Source organism: Tetrao urogallus, assembly GCF_951394365.1.
Source record: "Tetrao urogallus genome assembly, chromosome: Z".
Classification (NCBI taxonomy): domain Eukaryota; kingdom Metazoa; phylum Chordata; class Aves; order Galliformes; family Phasianidae; genus Tetrao; species Tetrao urogallus.
The window spans coordinates 30,802,592-30,819,233 of record NC_136816.1 but is presented as its reverse complement, the minus strand read 5'-3'; the positions used below and the strand labels follow the sequence as shown (position 1 = coordinate 30,819,233).

At 39.0% G+C, this 16,642-nt stretch overlaps 1 protein-coding gene across 1 annotated transcript in view; it reads right to left on the bottom strand.

The window, feature by feature from the left end:
* Positions 1-10,037: 10,037 nt before the first annotated feature.
* RNF38 (ring finger protein 38) overlaps positions 10,038-16,642 on the bottom strand; it is a gene marked incomplete at both ends in the record, with an annotated part of 34,865 nt that continues 28,260 nt past the window's right edge. Inside the window, 4 exons of the mRNA XM_079548248.1 lie at positions 10,038-10,094; positions 13,944-14,043; positions 14,351-14,472; positions 15,912-15,996. Coding sequence (XP_079404374.1) covers positions 10,038-10,094; positions 13,944-14,043; positions 14,351-14,472; positions 15,912-15,996 — 364 coding nt within the window. The remainder of the gene's footprint in view (positions 10,095-13,943; positions 14,044-14,350; positions 14,473-15,911; positions 15,997-16,642) is intronic.

The following is a 16,642-nucleotide window of genomic DNA, read 5'->3' as shown; positions in this document are numbered from 1 at the left end:
ATACATTACTGTAACAAATGTTTGTTTAGCATCCTCCATGCATTTCTCAGGCATACTATTTGTACTACTCAGTAAATGTTAAGAGCTACAGAAGTTATAAGATTTTCTGTCCTTCCGTGTATAGTTAATGACTTCGTACGTTGCAGACATAGATCAAATGTCATGCTAACACCTCTCACTTGTTGAATCAGACACCCCATCAAGAATTCAGATAAATGGCCCGGTGATAGAATTCTTAAGTACACGAATGAATGAGCAATCATCCATGAGCAAAGCTGACATTTTCATATGGATGCTGCTATTTGGTGAAGACAAGACAACATCCTCTGCAGTTCTTAACAGCTTTGCACCTTTTTTTGCAGACTGATGGTCCTCTACCTTGAAGTCTTACTGAAAAAAAGAGCAAACATTTGCTTCCAGGTTGTGCATACTCCTCTCCCAGTTTATCTCCTTGAATCCGTTCATGCTTCCTAGCAAAGGAAGATGAATGGCCATCAGCAGAAAATATATTTTTTGAATTTGGCCTTGGTCCATGGGAGGAAAATAATATTGCAACATGTCTTACATAAGAATATAGGACCAGGCAAATTCATTCGTGTAATGAAATCATACATCCTTCAAATGCTGCTGGCTCTCCATGTTAGAATAGACTAAGGTGGAAAGAGTTGCTGAAGAGTACTAACAATCTTCTGTACACAGAATAGGTGAGGCCTATAGTCAAAAGCAGGTCATAATTGTACAACATTGGGAAAATTTTGCCTGAATATCTTCCTCAATAATCTTTACTCCAAGTAGAGACAGAGGGCAGTCTCCAGCTCTCTCTCCCCCCATACTTCTCAAAGTATCAGGGATCGGAGCACCCCCCTTTATCCCTATCCCTCGACAGTGTTGTTTCTCCTTGCTTCCTCACTGGCTGAAGTATTGAGGTTACAGACTTTCTGGTCCATTCAATATACATTCTCCCTTGTATGTGACCCTCTCTTGTATCATGTGTCACATGTGTAATTAATTAACTCTGACTTCATGCAGCCCAGGGAGGAGAAGTTAATTACACTACTGAATTTGCTCAGCATGTCCAAAGTTTGTAAGTTCAAATTGTTGATAGACCTTCATAACTAAAATCTTGTTTGGTGAGGATGTGCAGACACCAACTGGATAGGAATCTGCAAGCTTCTGCACAAGTCTGTGAGCAAGGGCATCTTGTTTGTAAGACTTTGTATAAATAACGTTGTTAGCCTTGTTTGTAAGCCTCTTTTGTTTCACATGAAGAGTAAAAGCAAGATATAAGAGAGCTACTGTAAAAGAGTTACTGTAAAAACACGTGCTTTATAAGCACCAGTACACACAATTATGACCTTAATTATTACAGTTTTATGAATTTTAAAACAAATGCTTTCTAAATCACTATGCAAAACTATTGCAGCTCTTACTTTTCATTCATTTACTTGTTTGTTTTTAAGATGGTAAGCCATACAAACATTATGCCATGTATATAATTTTGTATTGTAGCCTGATGCTTGAAATACATTTTGTTTCCTTGTTTTGAGCACAGGTCTTTTTCATTTCACTTGTTGGTCTCAGCTCTTAAACGGAGCACTTACCTTTGTTTATTGAAAAGATTGCACGATGGCCTGAATTCCTGCTACTCAAATAAGCTCTGAATTGCCTAACTTCTCTCCCCACATCCCCCTCTCCAATGAAACAAACATCCTCCAGACCACAGCAAACCTGTTTTGGTGAGTGTATTTCTCCAGGCTGCATAACCTGTCTTTTGGAAAGCGTTTTACCCAGCTCCTGTACCTGAAAAGAGCTTGATTTTGTCCCTTAATACTGTGCAAGGGAACAGCATGTGAGATAGCCCTGACTCAAATCAAGCGATCTTGGTTTTCACCTAATTTCTCACCAGTAACGTGACCCCAGGCCCACTTGGACTCCCGCTGCTTCCAGCTGGGTGCTCTCCAGGCTGTGGGGATGCTGGCCAGACCAAAGCAACGTACTTTAAGCTCAAGAACATACACTCTAAAACATGCTCCCCTAATACCCACTGCATTCTGGCACACAGGAGGAACAGCAGCAAAAACAAAAGTAATGCCAGTGCTGAAAGTCACTGTGTTTTCCATCTGGAGGCATCTTAGCAGAGCTATTCAAATAGCAACATTACAGGCTGCCCGGGGAAGTGGTGGAGTCACTATAACTGGAGGTGTTCAAGAACCGTGTGGATGCTTGTGGCACTGAGGGACGTGGTCAGTGGGCATGGTGGGAATGGGCTGAAGGCTGAATTTGGTGATTCCAGAAGTCATTTCCAACCTTAATGATTCTACGTTACTAATAACAAAAGACTTTAATGAATGGTGACGTGAGTAAGCCAGTTTGACATTTCGGGTAACGCTGCTGACCCAGTGCTGCCCTCCCAAGGCCACGGCAGCAGACATAACCGTGACTTCAGGACAGGCTGATGTCCGTGATTGGCCCTGTACTTGATTTTCATCAGTTGTTTGCTGTATCATCACCACTTTAAAAAGATCCTTTGTAGTATCAAGTCCACATAACTAAGTAAATCAGGAAATCTGTGGTCTGGGAAATCTAGTTGGTGGACATTCCTGCAGGCTTAAGCACAGTTGTTGTTGCACATGCTATATTGATTTATGAATAAAATATAGGAGTACAAATGCAGCTGAATAGGCCAGTAGGAAAATTGCTTGCATGTATGAATGCAAAATGTCAATGAGTCACATATGAAGTCAGTGTATGAGGAAAAAAATAGGAATGCTGTGAGAGAGAAATGTGTGCACGAAATGCTGGAAACGCTGAAAAAAATCTTGTAGTGTGCCTGCTGTTTCTCAGAGCACTCACAGGCAGCCAGACTGGGCTGGTGAACGCAGTGACTGAGTATTTTTGGTAAACCTTGCTGTGGGAAGAATGCTCACCGTGTCCATCAGACACTGCATCTTCTTTCACTGCTATTACTGCAGTAAAATGAGCTGCTGCGGGGCCGTCTGTAGCTGGTGGCACACATGGAATTATGTGTATGTTTTGCCAGTGGACAGGGCAAAGTGAGATAAATTCATTAAATAAGTGAATTTATCTTTACTTACGTTTAGAGCAATAAAATAATAACTGAAATAATATAGCAGGAATAAAACAAAGCAAGGTGATGCACGTAATCATTGCTGCACAAAACTAACCACAGCGATTAAGAAACATCACCAATTGCCTTCATTCTTCTCCATCATCCAGATCTGCAGTTTCTGGAGAGCCTCTGCTGCAGTGAGGATTTGGAGAACATTTCCTGGCAACTGGGAGTTCCTACACAGTGTGTCCACTCGGAGGTGAGACCTCCAATGTCGCTGCAAGCAGGTCCAGCTCTTATGTTGCTGAATAAACAAACTTACATAACTTAAAGGGAGGTGAAATTTGGTTTCATTCTCCTTTTGAATTCCACCTCAGGCCTGGTCAGAGCTCAAAGAGGAATCAGGGAATGTTTGTGTACTTGTAGGCCTTGACACCAAGCTTCTGGACAAGGAAAGGTTAATACACTCTGAAAATGTTCTACCTAAGCTACATATCTTGCCAATGATCAGACACTAATATTATATAATGCTTGGTTGTGAGGTTCATCTGGAGGTCAGCTTTGGTTCGGGGCCTTAGTACTTCAGTGTGCTAAGTGGAACTTTGAGGAAAGGTTTAACAGCTCAGAAGTCAACATGACAGCACCCAGACAACTTGATGCTGCTCATCTGATGCTTATTACATACCATTGGCCTTCGCTGTCCTTGATGGGCCTCTGCATAGTTAACACACCTTTAATGGCTGGACTTCCCTTGTGGTACCGTGGAGGCACTTTTTCTCTCCAAGCTGTTAATCAGCTCTTCATTCCAAAACAAAAAATAATAAAAATACTAAATTTAAAAATGCTAAATTTGGTCCTGGGTACCAGGAGGATAATGGTTCACAAGTTTGTTCAGAGAAAAGGGAAGCTGCACTGCAAAACATAGCAGGTTGTGAGTGGCATAGCGCAATCCATGCAAACCCTGCACAGGAAGGCTGTTAGGCAGAACACGGCTTTTTAGAACTGATAACAGAGTCTGTTGCATGTCTGATAAAGCACAGTGCTTTGTGGATGCGGCAGCTGACAGGGGAAGTTCCTCATATTCTTACATAAATCAAAACCTACCAAGTTAGCAAAGGGAATTGGACAAAATCTATAGCAGTGCTAGTGTCCCTGATTATACAAGGCCATCTTTAGAGTATAGATAAGGAATAGGGAACTCCATCTGCTTTCAAGCATACCATCATTCCTAAATCAGCTGATATGCACTATGGACAAGGAAAGAACGCTGATCAGATGCAAAAAGATGGCACAGCTGGAGGTCGTGGGGTTGTTCGCACTGCGATGGGAGCTGTTGGGGGAAGGAAGATTCCAGCAGTGGTCAGTAGGTGGAACACTGAAGAAAAGGGTCACAAGAATACACAAGGGATGCAGAATCTGAAGATGGTGGTGCGACTTACCCAAAATGAATGACAGAAATTGTCAGCTAAACTCCAGGAATGCCAGAAAACTCAGGTGAAGAGGTAAAGCGGTGTGAGCTAGGTCAATTGCTTCACAGACTGAGGAAAAAAGTGAAGTGCTGTGACATAAGGGATGTGGTAAGGCGAAGAAAGGTCAGAAAAAGAATCTATGGGCAACTCCACTCTTCAGGCAAAAGGGCTACGGCCAAACCACTGATACTCTTGGAACATCCTTTGCATGGGCAAAACAGCCACTGGGGCACAAACAGGCACAAAACAGTCTGGGGACTGCAGACATGGCCTTGCAGGTATCCAAGCTCACAGATGCTCTTCTAGTTTCTAGTGCAGATTTTGCCATGATTGAGATCATCTCTTTCATCTCTTTGCAATTTCTCTTTGCAAATGATATTTTGTTTTCCCTAGGAAGCCAGTTCACACATTCCAAATTATGAGGAAGGGGCACCTTCACATATTTGCTGATTCTTCTGTCCAAGAATCATACTTCTGTAGCATGGTAATTTCTCCATGTTTTATAAAGCAGATGCACAAAAAGGCGCAACTAGGCTTTTTGAGTACACTGATGTAATTCAGCAGGAACCTCGTGCAAGAACAGACCATAAACTCTACCTTATTGGATCAGAAGGACAAACTTTTCTTCCTTCTCCACCTTCCTCTTACAACCCCTTCATCAGTTTGCCCTTTGTGATGGCACTACTGCATCACTTGGTGATGGCAGATGCCAGAAAGCTGCTCTTAGCTACAGAAGGGAAGCTTAAACTTAAGCTTGTTTTGGAAAGTTTGTAGATCTCTGGAATCCTACCTGTCATCCAAAAGCAAGGGCGAAGCAGTGGAAAGCCAGCAAGCGGGCTGGTGCTAGAAGGAAGGCACCTCTGACAAAATCAGCTCTTGAGACCTGCAAATGTTACTATGCAATCAGTGCCTCCGGTTTGAGAAAGCGCTTGATAAAGCCTTGCAGAGTACTACCCCAGTGCTTTGATAACAACAACCCCAGCTTTGATAACAACCAAGACCGGCTGCTAAATAGCCCTTGTTTTTCCTGTCCTTGTTAGAGGAAGAACAAAGATGTTAAACCCTGGGTTACACTGTTTTGACAGTGGTAATGTGCACCAAGGAGGCAAAAACACACAGAATCACAGAACGTGTAAGACATAGCAGACATATACTCAGCCTGCTATCCTGCCTATTCAGTACCTGCATGGGTGAGATAGGGTACAGCAGCTTCTTTATCAGTGCTTTCCTGTTATCTTTCTTCTACCTGCAAAGATGATTGGACTCAACTCATAAGTAGTTACTGAGGCCATGAAAACCAGTTAGCTCAGAACAAGTGAACAGACTGCTTGCAGAAAAGTACAAAGATATTCTTGGGAAGCAAGACTTATGATCATAAACACTTTTTTTTTGAAGGAGTTAAGAGCTGTATGTATTCCTAGGATGCAAGGGAAGAGATGTGGGGGAAAAGCATTTCAGTGCTGACCAAAATTAAGGATAACTACTGGGTTACAAGCAACATGGACTCATGGATTTATAGAATGGCCAGAACTTGGCTTGGTATTCAAGATCAAGCAGTACAGATTTTGAATTTGGTTGTAATTGGGACAGCTGAAGAGTGGTACACTCAACTATCAAGAATCACAGGCAGGAAATCTGCGAGTCTGATAGCGAAGAGATGGCCTGCCACCTGGCAAGTGCTTTCTGTGCCTATCTCCCACACGCTCAGGAGCTTCAAACACCCCAAATGCTGCCCAAGGGCTGCTTCTCTTCCTGTCATATGTCTGCCCATTTTTTCAAAAGCCCACATTGTGCTGGAGGTATCTAAGAGACGTGTGCATGTGGGGCTTAGGGAAGTGGTTTAGTGATGGACTCGTAATGTTAGGTGGAGGACGGATTTGACGATCTTACACGTCTTTTCCAAACTAAGTTATTTTATGACTGCATGCACTACAGCTTAGAAGGCAAACCTTCCCCCAGCACCACGACTGTGATGCTGCCAATATCTGAAGTTAGTTGTATGACGATGCACAGAAATAGGGGGAGCAGTGAAAGGAAACAAGGCACAAAGAAGAACAAGACAAACTTGTGTAAGTGAACATCATACATTTATTACTGAACAACTCTCTCAACTCCAAAATTGGGCACAGGGATTAAAAATAAAACTTCATTGCACTACGTAGTAAAGCATTACTAGTAACTCTCATAAAAAATGTACAAATTTTGTTAAAAATTTATCAAGCCTTCAAATGATTTGGTTACAGATATTTATAATACATTTAAAACTACATATTAAGTGATTCAAAAGAGTATGATTTAAAGAAAACAACTGACAAAAATGATTCCAACAAAAGTCACAAGCTTTCAGAATCATTAATAGATCTGAAATACAAGTAGCAAAATGAGGTAACAATGTACCAAAGGAAAAAAACAAAACGAAAAAAACACAGCTTCTATAAAGGCCCAAAGATAACTCAGTCAAAAATGTGTTTTCTGTAAGTAAAACAATAAAAAAAAAAAAGTTGGTAAATCCCATCCCAGGTACTACATGATGTGTTAACATCTGTGAAATCACATTCAAGAGCCCGTATAAAACAGTATACAACAAAAGGCTTACTTTTTTCTTTTTTGTAAAGAAAGTCACAAAATGAGACATTGGAATTATCTGTAGGCCTTGATATCCCCTTAAACTTCAAATTTAATTGGCAGTTTATGCCAAAGCCACAGCAGTGCCAATATGATAAAGCAAATGCCTTATGGACTGTTTAGGAAAAGGGGACAGGTGAAGTCAGGGAGGGAAGGAACATAAAAAACATCTTGCTGGATGCTGGTGCTGCCTGGCACCACGGCAGGCTGAGAAATTACACACAAATGTACAGAACACATGGCAGTGAGCAGCTCAGCACGAATCCCCATCAATAGCCACAACCGAGATCGGCTGTGGATCATCTGAGCTGATCCAGAACATGTGCACGTGTGCTGTTTACACACACTACCCACAGGAAGCAAGTCCACACACATCTGCAAGAGACCCATGCAAACAAATGAACCATTTCAGAAGAGACAAGCCGTAAGAGTGCAACAAATCATTTCAGGATTTGACCCAGTTAGATCCTCCAACTCCTCAGTCTCCCAGTGCCTCACAGAGTTCCACTGGGGAAAGGGACTTCACACATCAGGATTTCTCAACTCCAGAAAAAGGGTGACTTTCCCTTGGCTTCAGAAGAATGTGAATGCTTAGAGAAGTGCCCTCTTCCCATGCTTCAAACTGAATATCAAACATAGCGTTAGTTATGGTTAAACTTGCACGCATCGAAAGTTTTCTTTTGCAGCTATATAAAAGAGCCTAAGTTTTGTAAGACACGTGGTATGTTTTTTAAACAAGATGATTTCATTTGTTAAAAAAATAGATTTTGCTATATGTACTTTAACCTGCCAGGTGTTATTGAGAAAGATTATTCTAACTCCTCTGGAAGAGAGGAGGAATTTTAGTACTTTGATCATTTGTTTAGTGTTCTAACGTATGAGTAGGAATGGAAAGACTCAGCGTTTCTGAGAACTACCTGTGTAACTACACAAATGGAGGCAAGAGCTTCTGACGTAGGGCAAAATTGTGCTTTTATATCATCTGCACCATCAGCTGTGATTGGTCTGTAGAACACTGAAAGAGGGCAAACAGCATGGAGAACATGTAACACTGGAATTATAATTGATACTAAAGCATAGCAGCATACAAAAGCATCAGAAATGACAGAGAATCAACTTAAAGCTGAGACTGGCAGCAAGCTGCAGCAATATTGCTAACTGTGCCACTTGTGCTGCTGCAACTGAAGTAAGGACAATTCAGGAGAAGCAATCTGATGCGAGAAGTGCATCCTCTGAATAACTATGGCATAGGTGGACGTTAGTATTTTGGAAGAACGTGCTGAAGATGCTAACAGTCTGAAACGTTGGAAAGGGAGCTACTTTTTTTTAAAAAAAGCACAAAGAAAACACTATTCAGAAAGCAGTTGGATAGAAGCTACCTCCTGTTTAACAGCACTTTGTTCAGAAGGTGCTCCCGTTTCGTACTGCGGTGGAGTCTTCTGGAAACTCAATTGCAAAAACCAAAGGAGTTCCTTCTTCACATTACACTCATCATGAAAATAACGAGGGACAAGAAGCAGCATCGGGGCAACTGAATTCTGCAATGAGTGACCAAAAACCACCCTCTTTTGTGATACAACAAAAAACCAGAAGTTCTACTTCTCTGAGAAAATGCTAGAAATTTTATTTTATTCATGAAGTTGCAGGAATAAAATTGTAACCTCTTACAAGTTATTTTAACTGTATACAAACTCCTTTGTAAATGACAAAGAATGTGTATGATTAAAGCCAATGCTTGTAAGCTAGAGGATTATCTATTTAGCAAGCACAATGGCAAAAAATGAAGGGCTGTTGCACAAGACCCTCAGTATCCTTTCTGCTTCCTTTCATGAAAGAAGTGCATAACTGCAGCATCTTCAGAACTCAGCTCTAATGTCAAATCAACTGAATGCAATTATAGCCCAACTAGAAAAATTGAAAAGGAGAACAGGAACATGTTGATTCTGAAATTACCAATTGAAAATGTTAATATTGCTAAACGATTTGTGTGATATTGCAACTTTACATTGATAAAATAACTTGTAAATAAGCAAAGTAAAAATCTGAACTCTGTAACTTATGCTAAAACCCAACACTACTCAACTATGAACAATCAATGACCCCTTTAGTGGTACGCACTTAAAGCCTCCGAGTAAAGGGTAGCATAACAGCTTGTTTGAATAGCAGGTAGACAGGTAAGTACCTGCAAGTACATTGGGGAGGAAATACTAAATGTCTGTAATTGCTGCACCCATTGTATTTGTGTGCAACTGCAAACACGAGGAAAGGAACCAGTGTACAGTACTAGTACTGTTTAAATAACACACAAGATTATACATTGCAGCATAATTAATACTACACACATACGTTCTCAGCACATGCTGGTATATAGGTTCTCAAACACACATGCACACTCATTCCCAAGCACACTTCACCCATCCTCTCACAAGCAAACATTCACACCACTCATTCCCACTCACAGTATCTGAAGGCTCTATATAAGGTAGATTGCTATACTGTTTGGAGCTACCACTTTTTTTTTTTTTTTTCTTTTTTATAAAAGCACATGCTAAAAGATCACGTCCACAGTAATCTCGCAGCAACACTCAGAATGATCACACAAAAACCAGGGAATGTTAGTGCACACACAAAATTAAGCTAAAGAAAAAAATCTTTGGAGTTCCAATCACACTGTTAGTATAACAATCCCGTAGATGTGAAGACTAGTTATAAGCTTTATAATTGATTAAGTTCACACAGTGCAAAGTAAGGTCCACTGACCCTTTTGTGTAAAGGAAAAGGCTGGAAGCCACATGGGTAAGTTCAATAGATAGTTCATATATACACATGACCAGGAACACCCAAACCAGATTTGTGCTCTTAGATTGGTCACTCTAATCACGATGCACTTCTGAAGCATCAGCTCTGCAAATTGGGCAGGTACGATTTGCCTGCAAAACCAGAAACAAAAAAGGGTTTACTGTAATGACAAACACATGTGTATGACATGGAACATCTGTGATAACAATGCTGCTACTTTCAAAGCTCAAGACTACTCAAAAGCAAGAAATGACAAGGTGTGTTCATCCACTTCGTTACTTCAGAGTTTTAAGTCTGTCAATTCATAACTGCATTTACAAAAAAAAAAAAAAAGACGCTTTTTAATATTAAATAGATAAAAGAAATGCAGCAAACTGGGCTTTGTTCTAAGTGCAGTGGTTATACTAATGTAGATATGCTGTTACTGTAAGCTGCAATCAGAAGGGAGCAAATAGGAAGGGGTACTCTGTGTTCAGTGGAACCCATCAAAATCAAGCAAGTCACTTTGGACTGGCAATAAATGCCCTAAACTATTAAACAAAGGTGCCTTGTTGTCACAAGCTGTGCTGATCAGTGATCACATCTCTTCATGCTCTCTTTATCCAGTTATTCTTAAAGAAACTCATTGAACAGAGTTGGTAAAAGCTAAAGGCAGAGCAGTGAAAAACAGAAGGGATTTCAGTAAAAAAGAAAAGAAGGGAGATGATCTGATTAAATAGGTTTTAAAATTCAAAGCCCAGGTAATAACACACAGAAAAGGAGGCCTAACTTTAGCCCTTCGTTAAAGTGCTCACTGAAAATACATATCCATCAACTTTCTACAGCTTCCTTAAAAAGGACAGATAAATGAAAGGTAACATTCCTTGAGCTACCGGGAGTATTTTTGGGTTCTCTTCCTCTTTGTAAATGAAGACATAATTTCAAATGAAAAAAGTAATGATAAACAGCAGAAACAACATGTGTCACATTTATGACACAACATTTACTTTGCAAAGGGGAGAGGGAGAGTAACTCCTTCCTGTCCCAGACTCTGTAGTTCACAATGCCAACAACTACAAAATAATCCAACCACCCTCAGCTCCAAGTTTTCCAAACTTTTCAATGAACACAAAACTCACAGCAACAGAAAACATGGCTCCCCTACATCCCAACACAGAAATCATTGCCACACATTTCAAGTATGAATCGTAAATGTCAATGGAAGTAGCATGCCATTACTAAAAAGCATTTCTTAATAACATAATTAAAATGAATAATATTTTTCCTATTACTTCAGTTATTAATGATATACAGTTTATGCTGTATTTAATAATTTCATAGTTTCTATAAAGCACGGCTAGAGAATCATTGATTATTTCTTGCTCTTTCTCTCCTGCAGTTCTGCAGTTACTTGAGAACAATACCATCACTTGGTTGCTACTATGCATTACTCTACATATAGTTCAGCTTATGTAATTTTTAAAATAATTGGCAAGTTCTTCAAAATTCAATGAATTAATGACTCAAGGGATAACTGCAAGATAAACAATTACATACATACCAATGTAGCACGAAACATCGCTCTTTAACATGACTCCTGATATTTTTAGGGTTTGGATTTTCTGGGAGGTGGCTGTTTTAGGTTTGAAGTACTAAAAGCTAAAAGTATTGTTTTTCTTGCATATTTATCAGTATGATATTGATTGGATGTTGTGAATTACATGGACATGAACACATCTATACTCTCAACGTATAAAATACATGCATAAGGAAATGGACAAAAACAAAAAGTTATAAGCCACAATATCCTGTAGTTGCCCTCACTTCCAGTTGGTGGCTGCTTTAACTGTAGGTACAGGCTTTAGCTAAAATAGGCTGAAGTTATACAGGTCATTTGCTCTAGTTTGCAGAGCAAAATAATCTTTATTTTACACAGCATCTTCCTATAGTGCAACTAAACCTATGTGGTATAAACAGACTGATTTAGCAACGATGCTTTACGATGCTTTATCCTTGTCTTAAAATTGGATGCAAAATGAGCTAGACATGTTAGGCCAATACAAGCCATTTTTGGTGGATGCAGCTGCACCCCCCTTAAGTTTACACTGCACACCTTTCATCTCATTCTGCTTAAGCTGATGCTTAAAGTTACAACCTTTTTCTCTGATAAGTTAGACAATACCACACTCAGACCTACTCGAAAATAAGTGGTTCCTAACTTGGGAGAGGCATCTGGATTAGGTCATAATAGTTTTACCATTAATACAGAACATTTAAGATTGTAAAATAAAGGCTAAAATAGGTTCTGGGTTTTTTTAGTTTGCCGATCTGAATTCAATTGCTAGTTCACTACCAACTCAAAGTACTGAATGCAACTTCAGAACTGCCACACTGAGTCCCAAAAAAGATTCATTTAACTGCCTGACTCTTGCGACCAAAAACATATAACAAAGAGCATAAGGAACATGACAAGCATGCATTATACTTCCCTGCTGTATTTTCCCAACTCTTAGTAATCTGCAGATCAGTGGCTCCCTGCATGAGATGCACGTTTTCTGCACTAACAGCCTGGGAAGAGCTTTCTCTTTAAAATCTATGTAACTAACTTAATGTAGATAAGCTTACAAAGTCCTCTGTATCAAAGGCTGTGTGAAGTCCAATGAAACAATTTATTTTTTCCACAAAATAAACTGAGTACTATCTGTGGTTACTTTGTCAACTGCATAAACCATTTAAGAAGTTTTATGCATCAAAAAGGTTTTACGAATCTAGTGCGAACACTTCCTGAGCACAGAGATAGGGGACAGTGAAGAAAGCCACTTTCAACAGCCTACATCTTCTTTAGTTTTTCTTTATTATGATTATTCTATTTACTAAATCTGAAAATAAAACAACTAGATGTTTATACTCCTCTTGCTGGTTGTCATGTATGTATGTGGATTCAAATACCAAAGGACAATAGTTCTACCAAAAGATACCTGAAAGAATGCTGTCAGTATTAATTTGACTTTTCATTCTTTGCACAAATATTTCAGTGTATGCCAAAGATAGGCATTTTCTTGCTGCTATGAACTAAACAGCCAAGGGCTTTTTAATTTCTTTTTCCAGCAGATTGCATTTATATGTCTCTCCACAGACTGTTTCCAGTATATTTTTTTAACACAATCATCGCAGTTTCAATTTTGTGCACACAGATTAAATTAAAGCTGAAGAGAATAAAACACAGAAAAAAAGGTGCAACAAGACAGGAATCCACACCTTGTTGGCAATATGTCTGGCTAATGCAATTTGTAGAGACGTTCTGCATGCTGTCATCCACTTATTTACATCTCCTGTTCTTCATGCCTAGTTCCTATATTCTGTCACCTTACTGAGCTATCCAGCTTCTAGATCCTTTCATTTCTCCTCAAGTTGTTTTGAAAGATTACATTTTAATAATGTAAAACCATAATTACAGGTTAAATCTTACTGGCATATATTACATTTACATAAATATGTATGTATTAACTCAAACACACACATATTTGATGTGCCTCAAAACCTAACACTGACAGCAAAACAGGAAGGAAGTATGATCTGCTCTTTGCTACACGATATTGAAAACAAATTCACTGTCAACAGAGAAGCTCTAATTTGTACTTCTTATGTTACCATATCATTTCTTTTTTGATTTGTGTATTTGTGAATTTAAAGCTGAATTCACAGTTGAATTCCATTGTTTTGTGGAAATGGAAAACAGGCAGATCTGACCATGAAAACTATTCTCTTTATGTTCCTTTTTCCTTATGCCAAGGATTGTAAAGAAACATACTGAATCAATCATTAAAAAAATAACATAGCTATATAGTGCTCTCAAGTCTGCTGGCATTTCTACTCTAAAATTGGACAAAAGTGAAATAAGAGGAAATGAAGAACAGCAAAATAACCAAATCCCAAAACAACAACCATCCCACCTCAAAATCCATACATAATGAATTCCCTCTAAAACTTTATTTTTTTACCTTAAGCCATTTATCAACACACTTGGCATGGAACTCGTGGTTACAGGGTAAGACTCTAAGTAGCTGCCTTGACTCAAAATCACACATGCACACCACGCACCTAAAAAAGACAGCAAAGTTCAAATGTATCTGCTATTTAAGAACACCAAGCATATACGTCACACACAACCTTGCTGATACAACTGCAGCATCGCAGCAGTTACAACAGTTACCTGTGTTTGTGTTTGAGGATGAGCAGTGTAGTGATGTAAACTGAGAATACTAAATGAGTTCTGTCTTTAATTAATAAAACTGTTTACTGATAATCACTGCTTTTAGTTCCTATAGTGCAGTGGAGGCTGCAGTCTAAAGAAATGAAAATACAGCCAGATAAACGATGTAATTTTGAAAGAGAGATGTGTACTTACAGTGTCTGTTCTGACTGGTGGTTGTTTGGATTGAACCTATAGGATGGGAGTTGTTCAATGTCTGCCTTCGTCAGTCCTCGTGGTTTGGCTTCTCCCAGGCGTTCTGCCAAATTCAGCAAGGCCTGCAAAACATGGACATTGGACATTTAAAAATTCGCTGCTTAAACAAATTCTGGTTCCATGAGATGTGGAGATGCTGTTACACAGCACTACATAACCTGGCACACAAACCACCCTTTATAAATAAATGTTTAGAATCTTAGCTCTCCCCTTTAAAATAAGATTCAATAGGAAGATTTGTGCATCCTCCTCTTCCAAACATCTTTCTGAAATACGCAGGGTATTTCTTTGGGATTTCAAAATCCAGAATGAAACTTCAAACTATTCCTATGCTTGCATACACAGGTTGGTATGTATGACGTTTCTGTAAGATCCACTTCATCCCACTATAAAATTAATAGTGGGGGTAAGCAGAAAAAAAAAAAGTCAACACATTTACTTCCTACTAATGAATCTGGTTCTGTGAGAGAAACACAAGAGTTCAGGGGACAAATTCTGATTCCCACTCCACACCTTGGGCTAGATCAATTGAGAGGTGGAGATTTTATCATCAAAAATGAATTCATACCATTGAGGTTTAAGTACTTTTTTTTTGAACTTCTATGCTCCTTTTTCTGTGAGTCAAACATAGCAATGAGGAGTCATGCAATTAATTGCTCTCTGTCACATATAACTTACACTCCGTCTATTTTTTTTTAGTGAAAAAATACCACAACAAGCTTGATGGAGAATGAAAGCACACAAAAATTAAGAGCTGCTGAAATCTGCAAACCATTTACGATCACAGTCATTTCTAATATTTTCAATCTGAGGGCCCAAAGTCTCCAAAACAAGATGATGATGCTTCAGAACTAGCACAGAACTTACTACAGTAATGCTCACCGTTAAACTAGCAAATGTGCTGTTACTACAGATTGCTCCTCAGAGGAGCACAGGTGAAGAGATGCCAAATAAGAGTATTTGAAAGAAAAAGTATTTGAAGAGAAGCCCAAGGGAATCCTACAGTCCTAGAACCAGCAAAGATACAACAGCTTGGACTGTCCCATGAGTACCTAGGATATTAAGGATGGTTCTGCATCTGCAGATGTGAAATAATGTATCCTCCTGAGGGTAAAGAAGAAAAGGCACTAAAATGGCTTTATAACTGTTACACTTAAATCAATTAATCCTGTGATATTAACACTATTCTGCAGTTACTCAAGTAACTTCTCTTCTGAATGTGCTTTATTTTTGTTTGACATTTAAAATCAATTACAATTCAAAAGAGGAAGAGTAATATGAAGAACACAAAGACTGAACTAGTTAATGATTACTAGTCTGGGGAAGAGAAATGAGGCAAAAAGTTAAGCACTTCAAATATCCAGTACTACAAACAAATACAAGAGGATGATCTCTGGATTTTGTCTTTGCAGTTATTACACTTTCTTGAAAGCCAGAAACAAGACTGAAAACATAATTCATAATTCAATTCTTTAAAAATAGTTGTTGTTTTCATACCAACCTCATAGTTTTCTACCTCTCCATCTTCCACATCCAGCTCAATGCTGAAAGCTCGTCCAACTGCAGGTGGAACTGGGAACATTGATCTACCACGAGAGCAAACAAAGTATAAGGCTCAGCATCTCGCTGAAGGAAATATCAGAAACCTGTGGCACTGCCAAAGCTATCTTACTGATCCCTGTCAGAATTACGTATTCTCAGAACTGATGGAAATCTTATGTTTGAAATCAAGAACTGATGCTTGAAGTGAAAGAATCAAGAGAGAAGCTGGTTCTGCCACTTCCTGATCCTAGCAGCGCTGCCTTTTAAACTGCATGCATATCTTAAGTGATACTTAGAATAAGACTTAGAACTGTTACGAAAACGAACCTCTTGATTATCACACATTATGGAAAGCTAGTACTGATGATGGATTGGATTTGGCTCTGGACTTAAATATTTTATTTCTTTAAGTGGATAAAATATAATGATTCTGTTAAGAACAAAACCAAACTATTTTGATTAAAGACTCTTAGGACTTCACACTACAGGTTAATCATTAAATCCATAAAAGCATCCATGAAGTAAGTTTTGAATTTACTTATCTCAAACATCTTTATGCACACAGTTCAGAAAAAAGACACACCGCAGGCACAAAACTACATTGGACAAAATTGCACTTGTATTTTCCCTTGTGCAAGTGCATATGTTATCCACAGCAGGTTGGAAATTTTACATAGATACAGAAGTTTT